General features: G+C 47.1%; 1 protein-coding gene across 1 annotated transcript in view; it reads left to right on the top strand.

Moving 5' to 3' along the window:
* LOC130479639 (unconventional myosin-X-like) overlaps positions 1 to 22430 on the top strand; it is a 130643-nt gene that overhangs the window by 67134 nt on the left and 41079 nt on the right. Inside the window, exons 15-23 of the mRNA XM_056852032.1 lie at positions 575 to 675; positions 1025 to 1091; positions 5991 to 6083; positions 15482 to 15550; positions 16266 to 16348; positions 16763 to 16871; positions 17459 to 17539; positions 18249 to 18373; positions 19038 to 19152. Coding sequence (XP_056708010.1) covers positions 575 to 675; positions 1025 to 1091; positions 5991 to 6083; positions 15482 to 15550; positions 16266 to 16348; positions 16763 to 16871; positions 17459 to 17539; positions 18249 to 18373; positions 19038 to 19152 — 843 coding nt within the window. The remainder of the gene's footprint in view (positions 1 to 574; positions 676 to 1024; positions 1092 to 5990; positions 6084 to 15481; positions 15551 to 16265; positions 16349 to 16762; positions 16872 to 17458; positions 17540 to 18248; positions 18374 to 19037; positions 19153 to 22430) is intronic.

Here is a 22430-nt window from a genome sequence, read left to right as displayed (position 1 = left end):
ACCGAAGGAGCTGCTGCCGCACCTCTGCCGCTGACGGTGGGGCTCCATGCTGCAGGCTGCAGTCAGGTGGACTTACAACCCCGTCTGGTGTTGGGGGGAGGTGGAGGAGGGCACGGGTGAGCGGGGGGAGAGGCAGAGAGAGGCACAGGGCGGGGGTGGAAAGTTGCCTCCACCACAGGGGCCAGGAAGTGGCTTCTCCCTCCGGGGAAGGCACCCCTTCATCTTTGTTTGTCCCTGTCCATGCATTCAACTTTTTGAACACATTATTAATAAGTGTGAGACAGGACAGGGAGAAACAAACCAGAACCCTGCCATGTGTTAATAGCCCCAGAGGAACACTGAGGGGGGTATGCATATCGCTGCCTCTTAAGCTGGTGGTCTTGATCTATATACCCCTGTGTACTGATTGAGTATTTTAGAGCAGAGGTTGTGGCCCGTGGGAGAAGGAAGAAGCTGACACTATGTACAGTTGCCCCTTCTGTGCTTCCTGCAAGTGCATTTCCATGTGGCCCAGAAGAGAAAGATCTTTTCCCAAAGTAGATATTAATATTGGTGTCTCTTTTCACACTCCCAGGTGAATCGCTTTGAGCAGTTTAACATTAACTATGCAAATGAGAAGCTCCAGGAGTACTTCAACAAGCACATTTTCTCCCTGGAGCAGCTTGAATACAACAGGTAGTGTAAGTGGCCTCTCAGGAGGTGGCAATTATTACCCAGGGGCAGCCTGCATGGAGGAGAGCCTGTGGCTCTCTGATGAAAAGCTGCTGAAAGCCAAGCAGTTTTAGATGTAATTGTTTGAATTCCAAATGGAAATGCCAGAGTGGCTGGAAGGTGATGTTGCTTATTTCTTCACACATAGTTTTTCCACACCTTGGTGCTCTTTTCCTTTCACTTAGGGAATTATATTAACCCCTTCTTCCTCTTCTGTGGCTCCCCCAATCCCAAATGCTAAGCCCTTTGCTGCTCTTTCATCCCTATTCATCACAAATGAATGCTTGACTTGTTTTTTCCCCTTCTTTGGCAGAGAGGGGATATGCTGGGAAGCCATTGATTGGATGGATAATGCAGAGTGCCTGGATCTTATTGAGAAGGTAGGTCCTTCTGGCTAAAAAGCCAGGGAAGATGCTGTCAAGACTGTTCTTCCTCTCTGAAGATACATTTCTCATGGTCTGTACTTCATTCTCCCCACCTTTCCCTTTAGAAAGCAATGCCTATTCCCAGGTATAAGGGACACTTTAAGATACACACACTTCTGCCATTGCTGTGGGTAAATGAAGGGGCAAGTCTGAGGAAGGACAAGGAATGGGGCATTGTGGGTAAGAGAAAGAGGAGTCTGGGGAAGAGGAGGAGGAGGAAGGACTTAACTGGGATTGGATGAAGGTGAGAGCTGCTGCACAACAACCAGTCCAGGTTTTTCTTTTCTTTTGTTTCTTCTGTTAGTGAATAAACATTTCCCCTCCCCTTCTCTCTACCATCGAGTCTTATTGTATGCTGAGCATATATAGATGTATCAAGCTGCCTGCTACCAAGTCAGACCATAGATCCGTCTAGGTCAGTAGTATCTACTCTGACCTTTGTTACACTATCATGTTACATGATGAGGCATTGTCGGATGTAATTTTCTCCCTTTCAGTTTTAATGTCTGTTGGCAGTGGAGATCAGCAGGCTCTTGATCAGATCCCCAGGAATACAGGCTACATCACTGAGCCCATGAGTTGCTACACTTTCAAAAGTGCAGGCAGTGCAGTGCAATCCCAGTCAGAGTTATACCTTTTAATTTGGGCCATTGTAACTGTTTAGGATTACATTGTAAGCCAGTGCCCTTGAAATATTGCTGTCCCAAGCAGTGGCTGAGTTTGCCTGTCTGGTAGAGCTACCCCTTGCCATAAGACTGCCCACTCACAATGAGGATGAGAACATTGGCTGTATTAAGCTAAATTGCAAATGCAGCTGAATACAGTTAATGTGAGATCAGAACTAGGCACAACTTCTGCTTCTTCGGGGCTCTACTTTTCTTCTCAAATCCAAATTTAGATATTACAGGTTTATCCCTTATCCAAATTGCTTGGGACCAGAAGTGGTCTGTATTTCAGATCTTTCCGTATATTGGAATATTTTGGAATTTTTGCATCTACATAATGAGATATCTTGGGGATGGGACCCAAATGCATTTATGTGTTATATATACTTTTTACACATAGCCTGAATGTCATTTTAAACAATATTTTTAAATAATTTTGTGTTCATTGGACCATCAGAAAGCAAAGGTGTAACTATCTCACCAGAATACCTGTATCAGCTGTTAAACAAGAACAACAACAAACAAACTAACAATGGCAGGTTTTCACTCTCCACCTACATAAGAACATAAGAAAGGCCCTGCTGGATCAGACCAAGGTCCATCAAGTCCAGCAGTCTGTTCACACAGTGGCCAACCAGGTGCCTCTAGGAAGCCACTAACAAGACGAGTGCAGCAGCACCATCCTGCCTGTGTTCCACCACACCCAAAATAATAGGCCTGCTCCTCTGATACTAGAGAGAATAGGTATGCAGCATGACTAGTATCCATTCTAACTAACAGCCATGAATACCCCTCTCCTCCATGAATATGTCCACTCCCCTCTTAAAGCCCTCCAAGCTGGCAGCCATCACCACATCCTGGGGCAGGGAGTTTCACAATTTAACTATGCGTTGTGTGAAAAAGTATTTCCTTTTATCTGTTTTGAATCTCTCACCCTCCAGCTTTAGCAGATGACCCCATGTTCTAGTATTATGGGAGAGGAAGAAAAACTTCTCCCTGTCCATTCTCTCCAAACCATGCATAATTTTATAGACCTCTATCATGTCTCCCCTCAGCCACCTTCTTTCCAAGCTAAACAGCCCTAAGCGTCTTAACCGCTCCCCTTAGGACAGTTGCTCTAGTCCCCTAATCATTTTGGTTGCTCTTTTCTGTACCTTCTCAAGCTCTGTAATATCCTTTTTTTAGGTGTGGTGACCAGAACTGTACACAGTATTCCAAGTGTGGTCTCACCATAGATTTGTACAAGGGCAGTATGATATCAGCAGTTTTATTCTCTATACCTCGTCTAATTATAGCCAGCATGGAATTTGCCTTTTTTACAGCAGCCGCACACTGGGTTGACATCTTCATTGAGCTATCCACTACCACCCCAAGATCCCTTTCTTGGTCTGTCGCTGCCAGCACAGATCCCATCAGTGTATATGTGAAGTTGGGATTTTTTGTCCCAATATGCATCACTTTACACTTACATTGAATCTCATTTGCCATTTTAATGCCCATTTTTCCAGTATGCAGAGATCCTTCTGGAGCTCTTCATAGTCCGATTTTGTTTTAACCACCCTAAATAATTTTGTGTCATCTGCAAACTTCGCTACTTCACTGTTTAACCCCAACTCCCGGTCATTGATGAACAGGTTGAAAAGCACCGATCCCAACACAGATCCCTGAGGCACCCCACTGCTCACATCCCGCCATTGTGAGAAGTGACCATTGATTCCTACTCTCTGCTTCCTATTTTTCAGCCAGCTCTCAATCCATAATAGGACTTGTCCTCTTATCCCGTGACTATGAAGTTTGCTTAGCAGTCTTTGGTGGGGGACTTTGTCAAAAGCTTTTTGGAAATCCAAATACACAATATCCACAGGCTCATTCCTGTCCACATGCTTACTGACGCTTTCAAAAAACTCTAATAGGTTAGTGAGACAGGACCTACCCTTACAGAAGCCATGTTGGGTTTTGCCCAGCAGACCTTGCCCTTCTATATGCTTGACAATTTTATCTTTAATAATGCATTCCTCTAATTTACCCGGAACAGACGTTAAGCTAACTGGCCTGTAATTTCCTGGGTCCCCCCTGGAACCTTTTTTATAAATGGGTGTTACATTGGCCATTCTCCAGTCCTCTGGTACAGAGGCTGATCGAAGGGACATATTACATAACTTTGTTAGACGTTCAGCAATTTCCCATTTGAGTTCTTGAAGAACTCTAGGATGAATACCGTCTGGTCCCTGTGACTTGTTAGTTTGTCTAGACCAGTGGTTCCCAACCGGGGTCCGCGAGAACTAAACCAGGGGTCCGCGAAACAAAGTTATACCGGTGGTCCGCGGACTACCAGGGGTCCGGCACGCAGCTCTCTCCCTCTCAGTTGAGCTGCGGCCGTGGCTCAGGGGCCGTGTGTGAGGTAAAGCGCGCTCCTCCTCCCCCCCTTTCCCTCTCCTCACAGCGCGGCCGGGTTTTGCACGCGGCACTCGAGGGCCGGCAGCGCCAAGGCGGGCGGTGGCAGCAGCCAATCAGCGGGCGGGATTTTCCCGCTGGTTTTGGCTGGCGGAGGAGGCCGAGGCGCTGAGGACGGGCGGATGGCAGGCCCCCCGGGGAGGGAAGGTAGGAAGGAGCCCAGGCGGTGGCAGTGAGGAGGAGGAGGTCTTGGATTTGCCTTCCCGTGGCGATCCTCCTCGGCCTCCACCCCGTTCCCTCTTTATAGGGCCGACCCCCTCTTAAACGCCTCCCCTGCCCCCACACCAGGCTGGGCCGGGACTTCCGTCAGTCTGACCCTTCGCCTTCCGCCCCGCCCGTGTCCCGGCCGGGCTCGTCCGACGCCCAGCTAGCCGGCGGGCCGCTCAGAAGCTGGTGGCGCGTGTCTTCGCCTCCCCCTCGCTCGTCCTCCTGTCTCCCGGATGTTTGTGGGGAGGTCCCTTGCTGTGCTCCTCTCTCGTGACGGCTTCCTAGAGGAGAGGGGACGTATTGGCAAGGGACCGGCTGGGCCTTGGTTCCCCCCTGCCCCCAGGCCGCTCACGCGGCCACCGTCCTCCCTTGCCGGCGACTCGGCCGAAGGGGCGCTTGTTGGCGCTCGTGCCGCCCTCCTGGCTCCCTCCGTTGGGGACGGAAGACGGCCCCCCGGGCTAGCCTCCAGGCATGGGTTGCCCTCCTGTGCGGTAAGTGTGCTGCATTGTAGAGGGCCCGCGATGGAAGGGCTAACAGCTGTTGCGGGACGGGGTTATTGGCCATTTGTGAATGGGAGGTTTTGCCTTGGATTTGCCGCTCAGATGCACGTTTTCCCCATCCAGATTCTCAAAACTCTGCATGGGGGGTTATTGGCCATCTGTGAATGGGAGGTTTTGCCTTGGATTTGCCTTTCAATAAAAAGTTGTTTGTATCATTGAAAGCTCTGCTATTGTGTTTTTCTTTTAAGGCAAAAGATGTTAACATATGAGTTGTTTTTTCTAAACTAAAACCTCAGTATTCAGGTTAAATTGCCGCATTGGCACTCGGAATTTTTATTTTGAACCTTGGGGTCCCTGCACCGAACAAAAAAGTTCTAGTGGTCCCTGGTCAAAAAAAGGTTGGAAACCACTGGTCTAGACATTCTAGGACTTCCTGCCTTGTTACCTACGATGCAGTGTACACTGTATTTTATTTTTTTTAGGTGAGAGGAAACATTGAAAGCAGGCAGCATGGATCTGACTATATGCTGGCTCGAAGGGTCCAGTTTTTGGATCAGTCCGGATATGGGATGTCCAGATAAGGGATACTCTACCTGTACTCGTATTTGAAACTGCTCTGAGGATTAGGATGAGAGATGGAGTGGTCCCTTTTAGTAGATGGAGTGGTCCCTTTTAGTAGAAAAGGGCAAGAGTCCAGTAGCACCTTAAAGACTAACAAAAATATTTTCTGGTAGGGTATGAGCTTTCTGAAGGCGTGAGCTGTGGCTCACGAAAGCTCATACCCTACCAGAAAATATTTTTGTTAGTCTTTAAGGTGCTTTAAGGTGCTACTGGACTCTTGCCCTTTTCTACTACTGCAGACAGACTAACACGGCTACCCACTGTGAATGGTCCCTTTTAGTACATCTTTTTTCTAGAAAGTAACAGTCTAATTTTGCTATAAGCCTGGCACCTCACCATGCTATTTGTGATTGCAACTGATTGCAACTGAGGGACTGATTGTGAGTCCCTCTCTTGTTTTGCTGCAGAAACTTGGTTTGTTGGCACTGGTTAATGAAGAAAGTAGATTTCCCAAAGGCACAGATGGCACCCTTCTGGAAAAGCTCCATAGCCAGCATGGGGTAAGTAAGCACATGTTTACATTTGTAGCATTGTACACATTTATTTAGATATTTCTAAAAATTGTATGCTGCATTTGAAGCGGTTCACAGTTTGAAAAATAGAATAAAAACTACAGTAAAATATTACATTTGCAGTATAAGACCAACATAAATCACAAGCAGAATCAAAACAAAATATAGCCAACATCAATTAGCTTCCTGAAGAAAAAGGTTTTAAGTGTCCTTCTGAAAACCAGGAGTGAACTGGCCAGGCAAGTGGAAATGTCCCTGGATTTCAGAGCCATCTTCCAAAACCACCAACAGTTGACCATACACAAAGCAAGGCATTGCCTGATAACTAGGGCTGTGCATATTGATAAACCTGAACCAAACCCCCCTCCCCCTGAAAAAAAAAGCCATTTCGGTAAATTTCGGGTTTGGGTATACTGAATGGCAAAGCCTGGGGAGAAAGCAAAAAGCCGAATTTAAAATCCTTGAAAAAACGAGGTAATTGTTTGGCTTTTCCGGGTTGCTTTCAATAGTGGGAAAATTTGCTGGGCTCCTCCATAGAGATACAAAGAGAAATTCATAATAGAGATTCTGACCATGCCACTTCACTGTTTATTCTCTATGGAGGAGGATGGGGGCCTTCCAGACCCCATGACTCTGGACCCCCAGACCCAATCTTCACCAAACTTGGGGGTTCAGGCAAGGAGAGTCCCTTGTAGCTATGCTGCAAATTTGTGGGATCTACCTTCAAAAATGCCCCTCCAAGAGCCTCCAAGAGCCACAACAAATCCCTGTGGACTCTAATAGCCAATTTTTGGGGGGTTTCCCAGAAAAAAGCCGGTCCCATATTTACCAGTATGGGAATTCGACTTATTTCGGGTGTACTGAAAAAATTTGGTTCCAATAAACCCAAACCCGAAATTTACGGGAATTTTTTTTTTTTTTTTGCACAGCCCTACTGATAACCTTAAAGCATTAAGGAGAACATAAGGAGAGGCATTGATTAACTTTGCCCCTATCTGTTTATAGAGATTTAAAAAACCTGGGTTGTGAAATGAATCTTCTCGCTCTGAGAGAGAAGGGCATCTATGATTGGGTGTTTCGGCTTCGCTTGCTTCGGGAGGCAGGACCTTAAAAACTTTCACTCCCACATCCTGTCTCCTGGGAAACGCCCCCTTTCTTCTCCAGTTCTTTCCTGCCTCGCTAATCGGGAGAGCGTGTTTTTTTTAGCCTCTCTGCTACAGCCTTAGGAAAGTTACTTCTGTCTTTCTTATCTAATCCCTATCTATTTCTATCTTATTCTTATCTTCCCTGATTATTTCACCTCTGTGTAGGTTACTAATTGAGGGGGACGGGAGAGTAGTCAGCTCCCGCCAAAACAAAATGGCGGAGGATCGTCCCGACCAGTACATCGCCCAGGGCGATCTGGATCCCTCTCTTCTTAGGCCGGCTGCTGAAGAGGACCATCCCTCCTGCAGCTATTTGCCAGATCCTAAGGGCAAGAAAAAAGCCGCGCCTAAAAAGAAGAAGGTCGGGTCGGCGCACGGGAAAGCCGCCAAACGCCTCCTCAGTGTCGCCCGTGGTCACAAGGCCCCGAAACTTCCGAAAATGAGCGCATGCCCACCGGAGCTCCAAAGCGCTCAGGGACACACAGCGGCGCTGACCGCTCCGTTCCCAGGCCCCTCAGTTGAGCTCACAACGGCTGAGTCCGTTCCGTCTCTTGGCAGCGGCACGGAGCATTCAGCGGCAGCAGCCGCTTCGACTCCACCTTGTGGCGCCGTTTCTGCCTCGCAGGGGCCAGCCTCAGATATCTCCACCGGTAACGTACCCTCGCTGCCGGTTCCTATGGGGGCGGGGGGACTGGCGGGCGGACTGGAATTTTTAAGGGCGGAGTTGTCTGCCTTAGTGAGAGATTCCTTTGCTGAAGGACTGAGAATGGTCAGTTTGTCTTCCCCAGTCCCTTCCCGCGGCCCCTCTACCTCACGGGATCCTTCCCTCCCTCACATCCGAAAGGGGGAGGATTTGCGCGCCAAAACTAAAAGGAGCAAGCAACGCCCTTCTAAGGCTAGTCTCAATGCTCAGTCCCTTTCCTTTTCTGTCCAGGGGGAACCTGATGCCTCCCCCTTTTCCACAGATGATGAAGGAAGGGAGAGAGAGGAAGGTGAATTCTCTTCTAGTGAAGAGGAAGGGGGTGCAGAAAATAAGCAAAATAGGATTTTCAATGCTGATGATTTCCCCTCACTTCTGACTAAAACCCTGGCAGCCTTAGACCTGTCAGAGGAGACCACAGTTCCCCCTACTGGGAAGGGAAAAGGGTCCAGGGAATTTTTTCATATGAATGACTCTCCTTCCAAAGTCATTCCTGTTCCAGATTACTTTACTGGCTTAATTAAGTCTGAATGGGCCAAGCCTATGGGGGGAAAGAGGGCCCCTCAATTTACCAAAAAGTTTTACAACTTGGCAATTGCCTCAGCCAACCTGCTTAAGGTCCCCACAGTTGAATCCCCTGTTTCAGCCCTCCACTCTGCAGACCTGGCTACAGAAGAGGGCCAAGTAATGATCAGAGATCCTGTTGATCGCAAAGTGGATCTAGCCTGTAAACGTTCCCATGAAGCTTCAGCCCTAGCTACCAGTGTATCCATCACCTCGGCCTTAGTATCAAGGGCAGCAATCGTGTGGGTCAGGAAGCTAGCTCAGCTTGTGCCTGAAGACGACAGGAATGCCCTCGAGGGAGTGTCAAGAATCCTTAAAGCGGTTTCCTTCTTGGCTGACTCCTCCCTAGATGCCATGATTTTTTCCGCCAGAGCCATGGCCACCACAGTGGCAGCTAGGAGAGCCATGTGGATCCGACCATGGCAAGTTGGACACCGATCCAAAGTCGTTCTGATGGGCTACCCATACCAAGGTGACAAGTTATTTGGAGAATCTTTGGAATCCATACTAGTTGAAACCAAAGATAAGAAGAAAGCCCTTCCCAAGGCTTTGAACAAAGATTACAAATATCACAACCAGACCTCCTTTCGATCCTTTCATACCCTGTCGCGCTACAGACCGGATAATAAAAAGGGCCAGTGGACCTCACAGCGTGGGTCCTTTCGTAGGGGAGGTCGCTTTAACAGGTCCCCCCGCTTCACCAATACCCAGTCAGACAGAGGGGACAAAGCCCCACGTCAATCCAAACAATGACGCCCTCCTGCTGCCTGTGGGGGGCAGGCTAAAATTTTTCCAGGAACAATGGACTTCCTCCCATCCAGACCCCTGGGTTCTAAAAATAGTTTCACTGGGTTATCAAATAGAGTTTTTCAGGGTTCCTCCAGACCGGGTCGTGCCCTCCCCACGTCCCATGAACAAACAGAAACGGCTCAGAACGTTGTCTGCCATACAGCACCTGGTGGATATCTGTGCCATAGAAGAAGTCCCTCCGCTGGAGAGAGGATCCGGTGTCTACTCGATCTTCTTTACCGTGCCAAAACGAGACGGCAATTGGCGAGCCATTCTCGATTTAAAATTTCTAAACAAATTCATCCATCGAAGGAAGTTCCGCATGGAGACATTAAAGTCGATTGCAGAGGCCCTCAGACCGGGAGACTACCTTACTTCAGTGGATCTCAAGGAAGCTTATCTTCACATCCCGATCCACCCGTCACATCGCAGATTTCTGCGCTTCCAGTTTCATCATCTGCATTACCAGTTCACAGCTCTTACCTTTGGTCTTACCTCTGCGCCGCGGGTGTTCTCCAAAGTAATGATAACGTTAGTGGCGTTGGCACGCGAGAGGGGCGTAAGACTCCACCCCTATCTGGACGATCTCTTGATTTGTGCGTCATCAGAACAGCAGAGTCAAGATCACACAACTATGGTGTTACAGATCCTCACGGAACATGGCTTCCTGGCAAACTTCGAAAAGAGCCAGTTGACTCCGTCACAACACGTTCGTCATTTAGGCGTCTATATCAATACTGCCACCAATCTTCTCATCTTGCCAGAGGACAAGGTCTCCAAAATTTGCGAGATCTCCAGGAGAACGATCATCTCCAAGTCGTCTCGACTGATGCTGCTGGCCAAGCTTCAAGGCATGATGATAGCCTGCATTCAATCTGTGCAGTGGGCCAGACTACATGCGAGACCTCTTCAAAATTTTCTCAACACTTACCAAAAAGACATCACAAGGAAGCGGGACAGACTCCTAGTCGTGCCAGAACAAGTGAAGTCCAGCCTCATCTGGTGGTCAGAGACCAGCAACCTGTCCAAAGGCCTCCCTTTCATCAGACCCACGCCAACGGAAATTTTTACGGATGCCTGTCTCTCGGGCTGGGGAGCCACTCTCCTGGGTCGGCCGGCTCAGGGAGTATGGAACTCCAGAGAAACGAAACTTCATATCAATGCCCTCGAGATCAGAGCTGTCCTAAAGGCCTTGAAATTCTTCCAGTCTCAGATCCAGGGGGTGGATCTTCTAGTGAGGACAGACAATGTGGCCACAAAGGCTCACATCAACAAGCAGGGGGGCTCCCGCTCGGCTATACTCAGCAGGGAAGCCAGACGCTTGATGCTTTGGGCCGAAGCCAACCTGTCCTCCATCACTGCAGAACACATTCAAGGGACCTTGAATGTACAAGCGGACTGGCTCAGCAGGGAAACCCTGAGCGAAGCAGAATGGTCTCTTCACCAAGAAGTGTTTCAACAAATCTCCCTACGATTCGGACATCCAAAGTTAGATCTATTCGCGTCATCCGAAAACCGCCAGCTCCCCAGGTTCTATTCCAGGTACAAACAGAGCGGAGCAGAACAGACCGACGCACTGGTGTCTCCTTGGCCCAGGGAGCTTCTCTATGCATTCCCTCCGCTACCCTTAATACCACGGGTGTTGCGTCGCATACGGGGTCTGAAAGCATCAGTGATCCTAGTGGCTCCTTATTGGCCTCGTCAGCCGTGGTTCCCAACACTGAGATAACTGTCCGCCCAAGAACCTTGGAGACTACCAGTCAGGCAAGATCTTCTGCATCAAGGTCCGATTCTTCACCCCAACCCAGGCTGGTACAAACTGACCGCCTGGGCATTGAAAGGGACAGGTTTCTAGGCTTAGGCTACTCTGCAGAAATTACGGATACCATCTTAGCGTCTCGGAGACCTTCAACAATCAGAATTTATAATTCCTCTTGGAGGGCCTTTGCCAGATGGTGCCGACGTAAACGTGTCAATCCATTACGACCTCGCGTGTCAGATGTCCTGGCCTTTCTACAAGACGGGCGTAAGCAAGGGCTGAAGGTTTCCACACTACGCCGGCAGTTGGCTGCCATTGCCACCATAGTTCCCAAGCTATCAGGTTTTCCAATTGCCAAACATCCTCATGTCCAGGCCTTTTTGAGGGGTGTGGCGTTAGTTTCTCCACCAGTCATCCATAGGTTTCCGACTTGGAGTTTACATACGGTCTTGACCGCCCTCACCAAACCTCCATTTGAACCCCTTCGCCAAGTGGGCCTCATTTGGCTCCGCATGAAGACGTTATTCTTGACGGCTGTGACATCAGCTCGACGGGTTTCAGAACTTAGCGCCCTGTCAGTTAGGCCAGGTCTCTGTACCTTCCATGCAGATAAGGTAGTGCTCAGGCCGGACCCATCCTTCTGCCCAAAAGTAAATTCTAGATTTCATAGGGAACAGGAAATTGTTTTGCCTTCCTTTTGTCCACACCCCAAAACCTTAAAGGAAAAGGAGTGGCACTCCTTAGATTTGAGACGCGCCTTGCGAATTTACATTAGGCGCACAGGCTCCTGTAGGACATCGGACGCCCTTTTTATCAATCTTTCCCCACCCAACAAAGGGAAAGCCATGTCCCGGGCAGCTATTAGTAGAACCATCACCAAGTGCATTTCTCAGGCATACACTCACAGTAAACTAGCGGTTCCACCTAGAATCACGGCCCATTCAGTCAGGAGCGCAGCCACCTCTACGGCCTTTGACCGTAGGGCCCCCTTGGAGGAAATTTGCAAGGCCGCGACGTGGTCTTCCATTTCAACCTTTGTCAGGCACTATAAATTAAATCTGTACGCTTCGGCGGACGCCGCCTTCGGTAGGCGCGTCCTCCAGAGCGTACTGCAGGATGTCTAGCCCGCCCTATAGGGACAGCTCTGGTATGTCCCAATCATAGATGCCCTTCTCTCTCAGAGCGAGAACGAGCCTTGATTACTTACCGTGAAGGCTCCTTCTGCTCTGAGATACGAAGGGCATCTCCCCTCCCTGCCATCCTTCATTAGCTAGTTTTCTGGTAAGGGTTAGTATAACATTAAGCAGCACTTTTTAGTTCTGTTGCTTCCTTCTCTGCCTTCGTTTTTTGGTCTTGTAATGACTAATATCTGTAGACACTGTTATTCCTTATTGTTCCTTGTTGTTCATAACCTGTTTGTTCCAAGTATTGTTCTCCTGGGGGACTTGCATTTTAGCCCATTAGCTTCTCGGAAAGTTTTGAACTGGAGAAGAAAGGGGGCGTTTCCCAGGAGACAGGATGTGGGAGTGAAAGTTTTTAAGGTCCTGCCTCCCGAAGCAAGCGAAGCCGAAACACCCAATCATAGATGCCCTTCGTATCTCAGAGCAGAAGGAGCCTTCACGGTAAGTAATCAAGGCTCGTTTTAACTAGTGCAGTTTTTGAAAAATAGATATTGTAATATTGTAAAACTATCAAAATCCAGTCTCTTCTGGAATATATATTCATCAGACAGAGGAATGGGGGGCAGTTCTTCTGGTTAGTTTACAAAGGGCTATTCCACATTCCCAACGTATTCCAGATTTTCTCAGCAGTTGCTCCACAAACATTTAAATTAGCTTGGGGAAAGCGTTCTGCACACATGCGCTTTCCTCTGATTCTCTTCTGTTGTGGAGTTGGTGTACTTCTTCCACACATGGCCAGATAAAGAGGAATATCCAGCAAGGGTGCTATGTATCACCGGTGGTGTCACAGTGCCTACCCCCTTTTTTAATTTTTGCACATGGAGGCTAGCACCACTGCACAGAAACACTAGAGACATTTCCTCCTCTACCAAACTGGTGATTCTCTGTTTACTGATTGGATGATTAGCGCACACATGGAAGGGTTGGAGAACCGAATGCTCAACAAATGGCTCCTGACCCTGCATTAACCAGAACCAGTTTAAATAATATGTGAAACAAGTAGTAGCAAAAAAACAGAAGCAGACATTCTACAGAGCAGCCAGCGCAAGCTGCTTCTCCACCCCCTCACAATTTTTGTTTTGTTTTTAAAGGACAAGTTTAGCAATAGAATGCTGAAGTGAAGGTAAGGTGAAGGTGGAAGAAGTGAAGGTGGAAGAATCAGGAAACAAAATGCTAAAGAAAACGGCTCCTGAGCCAGCGTTCACTGGTGCCGTTTTAAATAGTATCTGAAGGATCCGTATCTCCTCCCCCCAACCTGAAGACGAGTGATTTCTTTTCCTTTAAAAAATGTATCTAGCCTCTTCCCTTGTGGAGATATGCCTTTTTCCTTGTATCTCTGCAGGGAAGATGATAGAGACTTACTTTTTAAAACAAACGAACGCTGGGAATTCAGAGAACCTGCTGAGACTATTGTTTTAACACTCCAGTGATCTAGCAATGTTTTACTGCCATTTTTTTTTAAATGATCAGAAAGCAATGTGACCATAAAAATAATCAGATTGCAGGGGAGATAGTGAAAAAAATGCCTAACAGCTTCACAATTGAGCTCTGGACCAGCTATGATTTGCGGACACTCATAGAATCATAGAATCATAGAGTTAGAAGGGACCACCAGGGCCATCAAGTCCAACCCCCTGCACAATGCAGGAAATTCACAACTACCTCCCCCTCCACACCCCTAGTGACCAGAAGATGGCCAAGATGCCCTCCCTCTCATCATCTGCCTAAGGTCACAGAATCAGCGTTGCTGACAGATGGCCATCTAACCTCTTCTTAAAAACCTCCAGGGAAGGAGAGCTTACCACCTCCCAAGGAAGCCTGTTCCACTGAGGAACTGCTCTAACTGTTAGAAAATTCTTCCTAATGTCTAGACGGAAACTCTTTAGATTTAATTTCAACCCATTGGTTCTGGTCCGACCTTCTTGAGCAACAGAAAACAACTCTGCACCATCCTCTATATGACAGCCCTTCAAGTACTTGAACATGGTTATCATATCCCCTCTCAGTCTTCTCCTCTTCAGGCTAAACATACCCAGCTCCTTCAACCTTTCCCCATAGGACTTGGTCCTATGGACTTGGTCTCCAGACCCCTCACCATCTTTGTTGCCCTTCTCTGGACACATTCCAGCTTTTCCAACTGAGAGATTCCTGCAGCATGTAACACAGTGCCCTGATTTATACAGAGATGTGCATTTTCTGTTCCCAGGTCTTTGGAAGGAAGATGAGCACGTCAATAGGAAAGAAAGATTAAGCTGTAGATAAAAGGGGAAAGAAGACCTGCACTGAGCCATACAATAATGCCCCACATGATCCTATCCCATGTTCTGTGTATCCTCCTCTGCATTCATACTGATGACACTTACTGTATCGGATCTCAGCATTTTAAGTTTAATCACTGCTAAGAACAACATGGTTTCTGCCATACGATAAAGAAAACGGTATCTCTGTTTGGAGCTCTGTGGATGTTTTTAAAGAACCTGCACAGGGAGCAAGACAGGCGCATGTAGTTTCCCCCACACTAAGCCACTTATTTACACTTTATCTTTCCAGTCTCTTTGGCTGGGACCTTATTCCAACCAAGGGAGGCTCTTTTGGTGTCATCTCATAGCAAGACTATTGTGCTGTGAAGCTAAACTAGCCCTCTTCAAACTTAATCAAACAGCATAATGCTGTTCTCTCTTAAGCAAAGGACGCTCAGTCTCTTACAGATGAATAGTTGCTAAGATTCATTGGGTGGAAGCTAAAATTAGATTAATAATTCAGGCTAGAATAGACTTCCTTGTTCAGTTTACTGGATAATGGCTAAAAAGCTAACAGATGCAAACTGTACTCTGTAAAGAATGTACATTTTAGCTGTTCTGGGAATTCACAAAGCAGGGTGTTGCAGTGGCTTGTGACATAACTGGAATGCTTAAATCGGAGGAAGAGAATCTTTCAGAAAAATTGGCTCTGTTGTGTCAGGATGTTTGAGATTTAGTACTAACAGGGCCTTTGTCAAGGCTGTTTCTTCCGCATTGACCCCACCAATCCATTCCAGGCTTGGCTGCTTTGATGACTAGGCTGGGCAAGTGTTATGGGCCACTTTGGACCTAACAGTTCATGAAACATGGGCTTATTTTATTTCTGCCATGCACTATTTGGCTGGTTAAAGACCACAAGTTTCTAAAACAGCAATAAAAAATTGTGTGGCTGCTTGTGTTGCTTCAGGTATACTGTGCTAGAAACAGCCTTCTCTCACTTTGTTTCAGAACAACCAGTATTACATGAAGCCCCGAGTGTCAGATTTCCAGTTTGGAATCCAGCACTATGCCGGAGAGGTAGGTGCACACTAGCTAGCTAGGCGGCTGGTGGGGCAGCTGGCCAGGGCCTAGAAGCCAGTGAACAACCAGGCCTCCACCTGCAGCCTGTCGAGGAGGATAAAGTGGGAAACTGTTTGTCTCGAATGGTCTTGGGGTTTAGAAGTAGTATCCTGCATCTACCAACATGTAGATCTCAGACTTAGAGCTTTGGGTTTGGGCCTGTCAGGTGCCATCTTCTTCCACCGCAGCAGATACATTGTTCAGGATGACATTTCACTTTACAGTTTCTGTGGGAAACAACTTCTCCAGATTGAAGTTCTGGCTGGTGCATAATGTTTAACATGTATGCACTGAGCTCAGTCCTCATGTTGTATCTGTGAACTCTTTCCACATTCCTAGGAGGTGCTGAAGGCAGAACAGAGACTCACAACAAGATGGCCAAACAACCTGGGACAGGGGCCGACTGCAGAGCTGCAGTTGGTGGAGAGAAGCTGCATGTGCAACTCACCTCTGTTTAGAAGTGGTGGGCTTTGGAATTAAGCATTGTCGCAGCGCATAATATATTTGTCTCTCCTCTGGGCTAGTGTATTTATTTTTTCTTAACTGATCAGCTGGAAAGAGGCATCATGATATCTGGAAGTTTTATATGAGTTTTTCCTCCTTATTGAGTACATCTGTTCTGTGATATGTCATGGCACATTTGTTTGTTTGTGTTACAACTTGGCATTTGCAGGTCCTCTATGATGTGAGGGGCTTTCTGGAGAAAAACAGGGACACTTTTCGGGATGATATTTTAAACATGCTGAAAGACAGCAGGTATGTAACCCAGCGCCATTTAAAATGAAGCCTGAGCCGGTCAGAGCTATGGAGGGGCAGTAGGGTGGGCTAGAGGTGGGTTAACAGCATGTACATAACATACTCATGCTGTTTGAACTTGGGGGAATTGTTTCTTGGGTATTCAAAGTTGCGGACTAAAAGATGGGAATGCTACAGTTCTTGAGCTCTCTGTGTTTGGTATTCAGCCTGTTGCCCTTTGAGGCCCAGTAGAATGCAGCAATTTCAAAGTTGATGTGGGCATCTGTGTGACCTGTCAGTTCAGCAAATGGAGGAATTAATGCATTACCCAATTTAGGAAGTTAGTAGGCCAGCAATCACCAGCCAGGGCATTGCTGTCTTCGCAAGCCGCTGTTCCATGTCTGCTCTGTTTTACCAGTCCTCTTTGCCCCGTAGGCTGGACTTCATCTATGACCTCTTTGAAAGAGTCTCAGGGTGCAGCAATGAGGACACACTGAAGATGGGAACTCAGAGGCGCAGGCCAACTGTCAGCTCCCAGTTCAGGGTAGGAGCAGCAGGCCCACTGATGATGCATACAGATGTACCTTAAATACAGAATCTGCCATAATCCCCCCCCCCCGGAAAGCTTGTCTTCTACCCCTAGGTGTAAGTGATGCTGATTTAAGTCCTGATTCAGTCCATAAGCTTTCTCTCCCCCCATGCGTCAGGTGGGTTGTCTAGCCTTTATTTTTAGTGTTGCATGTACATTTATTCAGTTAATTGTACATGTACCCTTTATTTTATTTTTATTTCCCTATTGATTGTGGGGGGATAGGGTGTGAGCCAGTCAGCTCTGTGCATTACTGGCTTCTGTTGCAAACTGACAAAATCATGCTGTGTTCAATCTGTTTGTCAAACAAGAATACAGAAAGTGGGCTTCTGAAGTGACTTAATTTTCTTAATTTATGTACATCTGTGTGCACCCCAAAGCAGTTTATGCATGAAAGCCAATATTTGTGGATCTCTGTATCTTTATCATATCTGACAATTCTGGTGGGTTTGTCTTTGTGCATGTGACAGGGAGGATGGTAAGGACACAGATTCCTCAGGATCCATATCTCCCAGGGAATGAATGCTGTTCTCTTTTTCTAGGATTCCTTACACTCCTTGATGGCCACACTCAGTACTTGCAACCCACTGTTCATTCGCTGCATCAAACCCAACCTGGAGAAGGTAAATCTCATAAATTGTGGTGGGGATCCCAGGTGAGGGAGAGAGCGAGTTCACCAGGATCTTTGCAGCTAAGCTATCGCTTTGTAGATTGGAAGGGGGTATACTGGGGCTTTCTACCTTTTTCTCAAAAAGATTGAGTTGGGTTGTAGTGAGTGTGCAGCCAGCCAAGGTAGTAGATGCAGAACGTGAGCTGTGGGTGTCAGGCAGGAACAGTAGCCTTACAGATGTAAGGCTACAGTCCAGATGTGGTGCTGAAACAACTGCAGTACTCTGGCATGCTGGAAACAGTGAAGGTTCGGAGAGCTGGCTTTCCTGTTCGGCGACTCTTTCAAGATTTCCTCTGCAGGTAAAAGTTATGTTGTGGCTTGGTGAGTCTGGCCTGGATTCCTGCAGGACATACACAAAAAGGAATAGCACAATGAGCGCTGACCTGTTGAGCCACTGCTTAGTCTTTGTCAGCAGAACCTAATTTTAAAGGAGGGCTCTGCATGTAGCATGTAAATCAATTTGTGTGCCTTTCCTTTCACTCATTTGAAGAAGTGTCCTGTAAAGCACCAGTTCCCTCTCAAGCTCAGGGGGGATATTTTTGCCCACTCCTGTGTTTGTATATGGGACTGGTTAATGGGAGATGCTGAGCATGCCCTTTGCAAAACAAATCACTTCTTTGTTGTCTCTTCTTGATTTGTGTGCACTCTTGGCCTCTGCTTAGGCTTCAGACCTCTTCAGTCCAGATGTGGTGCTGAAACAACTGCAATACTCTGGCATGCTGGAAACAGTGAAGGTTCGGAGAGCTGGCTTTCCTGTTCGGCGACTCTTTCAAGATTTCCTCTGCAGGTAAAAGTTATGTTGTGGCTAGCAGGATGGAGTTCTGTTCAACATTCAAATGTGGTTTTCAGTGATTGGTGTTTTGGAGTGGTGAGTGTGGGGTGACTAAAGACTATTGGAACTCAAAAGTACGCATGTGGAAACCTGTTGCTTGAGGGACCAAGAAAATTAGGAGATCCGCTTTTGGGCAAAAGTATAGGATGAGTCTGGGCCAGCCATTGCCTTTCTCCAAGTGTATCTGTCTCCTCTAAATTTAGGTAACGATCGATGGTCACCCCATTGCCCTTCTTGCCTGCCTTCAACCATTTGAGATGGCTGGCTGAAGGGGGAAGAATGAATAAACATCCCCAAGCAAAATCAGTTTAATTTGTTAAACTGTAACCCAAATAACATTTTATAGGTTTAATGTTTGGGGAATTTGGTTGCTATCAGAATAAATAAGTGCTGCTGTGGTTGGGTGCCAGATGCTTCAATTGACTTGTGTTACAAACTATTGGAAAAGATATGAAGGGCAACCAATTGGCTGCTCAGGGGAACTTCGAGCCTGTTGCCACCGAGAAGCAAAATACGGAGACAAGAACTGACCCTACAAGGGAAGGGGAGTTTTGCATATGGTGCTGAGGGAATTGCCTTTTACCTGTTTCTTGTCAAGAGCTTTAATTTTGGTTCTCAGGTATAATATGCTATTGAAAAACAGGAGCAATGCGGACAATGCAAAATCCACTTGTGCAGCCTTCCTGCAGATGTATGACAGTGCCCAGAGAGAATGGAAGCTGGGGAAAACCAAGGTATGCCTTTTGGAAATAAAAGAACTTGTGGGGCAATGTTCTGTACTTAGGAATCTTACCAGAGGGCAGTCTGGGTCAGTGGCAGACCTACATTTTTGGGGCCCTGAAGCTTGAACTGTTATGGGGGCCCCTTTGCAACCATCAACAATAGGGCAACATCCAACAAGGTCCAAAGGGCCTTGCTGCCCTTGCAATGACCTCGAGGCCCAAATGGTGGAGAACAGGGTGGTGGGGTGGAGTCCTTGAAAATGGGACATACAGTGATGAAATAAAACTACAGAACTATTAAGCCATGCACCAACAAAGGATCTGATAATCCAGCTGCCAAAATGTAGGCTGTGAATTCTGGCGAGCTCAGTGAGCCCATACAGCTGGGGGGTTCGGGCCCTGCAAGCCCCCGAGAAAATTTTGAACTTTAACCAATTACAGGGACACTTTGAGGCCATATGAAATGGGTATTAGAGTATATTCTAAAGTCAATATTAAGTACTTCAACCCATTGGCTTATGATTCTATCACTTAAAAAACTCCATCGATTTTGTTGAGAAATGCACTCATTACAATTTCTTGCTTCAGGGGGCCCCTCCGGGATTAGGGGCCCTGAAGCTTAAGCTTCATTAGTTTCACAGTAGATCTGCCTCTGGTCTGGGTACATGAAGGCTGTTGCTGCTCAGTGCTTTTGTTTCTACCCCTTCTAGAGTTTGCTGACCGCATTGTGCTGCTGATCTGGCACTTCTCTGCCAGAGAAATCTTGTGGTAGGGATGGACAAACAAAAACTGGGTACTCAAGGTTGGATGGAAACGATAAAATAGTAATATAGAAATATATTTTATTTTAAGGCTCTATATAAGGATTAAAAACATTTTTAAAAGGTAAAACATGACACAATGGCATCTTATAAGGTTGATAGTCTATCAACCTTAAGGCTTGAAAGATTGGATTGAAAACAAGTGAGCAGTGCATGGTGAAATCCAATGTGTTTCTTGCCACCTGCAACAATAAATTGGGATCTTAATGTAAATAAGTATATGTCATTTGCAAACTTTGCCAGTGCAGCAACATTTAAATTTTCTGTAGGCATAATGCAGGCAAACATTGCGCGCCATTAAGAACTTGTGTGTCCCCCAGAATCAGTGCCTATAGTCCATAGCATGGGATGCAGGAGGCCTGTGGGAGTAGCCTGGATTTGCTCAGCGTCTTCCTGAGGAATGAATGAGATGTTCTTAATTGGTTAAGGCCATTAGGGGGTATTTGGAGCAGCAATTTAAGCAATAACATTCAAATCACAAGATGTCATAATCCCTGCTGTACACTGCAGTGGTCAGGCCGCACCTGGAGCGTGGACAGAATGGAGCTGGTGCAGAAGAGAGCGACGAGGATGCTCAGGGTCTGGAGACCCAGAAGCCCTGTGAGGGAAGGCCGAGGGGAGCTGGGAATTTTCAGTTGGAAGAAGAGGTTGAGGGGGGGACATGATTGCTCTCCTTAAGTATTTGAAGGGCAGAGAACCTCCTCACTTAGAGGAGGGCAGAGAACTGTTCCTGTTGGCAGCAGAGGATAGGACTCACAATAATGGGTTTAAATTATAGGCAGAAAGGTACTGTCTGGATATTAGGGGGAGAATTATAGTGAGAGAGCAGTAGAATTGGGAGGTGGTGAGCTCCCCTTCTCTGGCAGTTGAGCTGAAATAATCAAACCCAGCCAGATATGTTGGAAGGCTATTGTGAGCTGCTGTGATTCTTTTCTGGGGCCTCTGTGTTCTGTTTTCTACACTGTTCTATTGGGCTCCCTGGGATGAGAAAGGCTCTGAGTTGTATTATATTTTGCGGATTGAGCTACCCCAGAGCAGCAGGAGGGAGAGAAAGCTCAGGCATCCTCATTCCTGCGGGGAGGAAAGCCAGAGGGCCTGCAGCTAGTGAGAGCACAGAAAGGAAACTGCTTTCTGCATACTGAGCACTTGAAGTTAGTAAATCAACCTTGGAGCCATTAAATAGAACAGTCTCCCAGTGGCTGGTGCTCAGACGGCTAACCTTTGATGCCACTGAGAACAACAGGACTTTATCTCAGCAAGTTGCTTGTCCATCTGAGACTCAACTGGCTATCTTGCTGTCCTTTGATTGGCTCTGAGGGAGGCCTGGTCATTTTGCAACACTTGAGTCCTACTTCAAAGGCTTCCCTTTGCAGAATGAGCAAGAGGAGGGGCAAAGGGGTGGCTTGAAGAGACTCTTCAGTCTGGTGGCATGCGTCTTGTCAGAGACAAGACGCATATGAGACACCCAACTTCAGAAGACATTATTGGAGAGAAAAAGGAAGAAGAAGGTTTTTATATGCCAACTTTCTCTACCACTTAAGGAAGAATCAAACTGACTTACAATCATCTTCCCTTCCCCTCCTCTCCCAACACACACCCTGTGAGGTAGGTGGGGCTGAGAGAGCTCTCAGAGAGCTGTGTCTAGCCCAAGGTCACCGGGCTGGTTTCATGAATAGGAGTGGGGAAACCAACCCGGTTCACCAGATGAGTGGCCACTGCTCATGTGGAGTGGAGAATCAAACCTAGTTTTCCAGATTAGAGACCACTTCTCCAAACCACCACTCTTAACCACTACCATGCTGGAAGAGAGCCATGCCCACTTTGAGGACACAGAGGAGAACAGTTGGGGCTCAGACTGTGCTTGCTTTTTTATTTTCCTAATCTGTTTAAAATGTGAGAGACAACGGGGAGGTGACAAGGAAGGAAGGTGCTGAAAATAGCAGAATCCATTTTCTTGCATTGAAGCAAGAAGATTTTTTTTGGCCTCAGTTATTACAGGTGGCAATTTGAGGCTATTTGGTTCTCAGTAGACAGGCATAGAGGATTTAGATATTTCAATACCTTTAGGGACCTTTGCTCTTGGTCAAACATCTCAAAGCCTTCTAGAAATGCTGAATGTTTAGCAACACTTAATAGGCAGAGGATTTTGCAGTCTTTTAATGGCCAAGGAAGCTCTGGGGTCTTGCTGCCTGGTCAGGGTTAGAGCAGAGCCTTGAAAGTGGAACTGTTACCATTTATTTGCCAGAGCTAAAAATTTGGGGGTGCTGTATATAAATGTGAAGGCTGGATGAAATTACTACGGTACATTGGCCTTCAGAAGGAAATGTAGGCGAATGATCCTCCCCTTGCTGCTTAGTGGGAGAGGAAATGTTAGCTGGTAGGTGTGTGCGAGAGGGCAGGATTTTGCTTTTCATTACCTTTGGGGTGGTTATTGGGAGACCATGTTCGATAGAATAAGATGCCCATAAA

This window comes from Euleptes europaea, chromosome 6 (assembly GCF_029931775.1).
Source record: "Euleptes europaea isolate rEulEur1 chromosome 6, rEulEur1.hap1, whole genome shotgun sequence".
NCBI classification, from domain to species: domain Eukaryota; kingdom Metazoa; phylum Chordata; class Lepidosauria; order Squamata; family Sphaerodactylidae; genus Euleptes; species Euleptes europaea.
The sequence above is the reverse complement of the archived record's forward strand: the minus strand, read 5'-3'. Positions and strand labels throughout refer to the sequence as shown.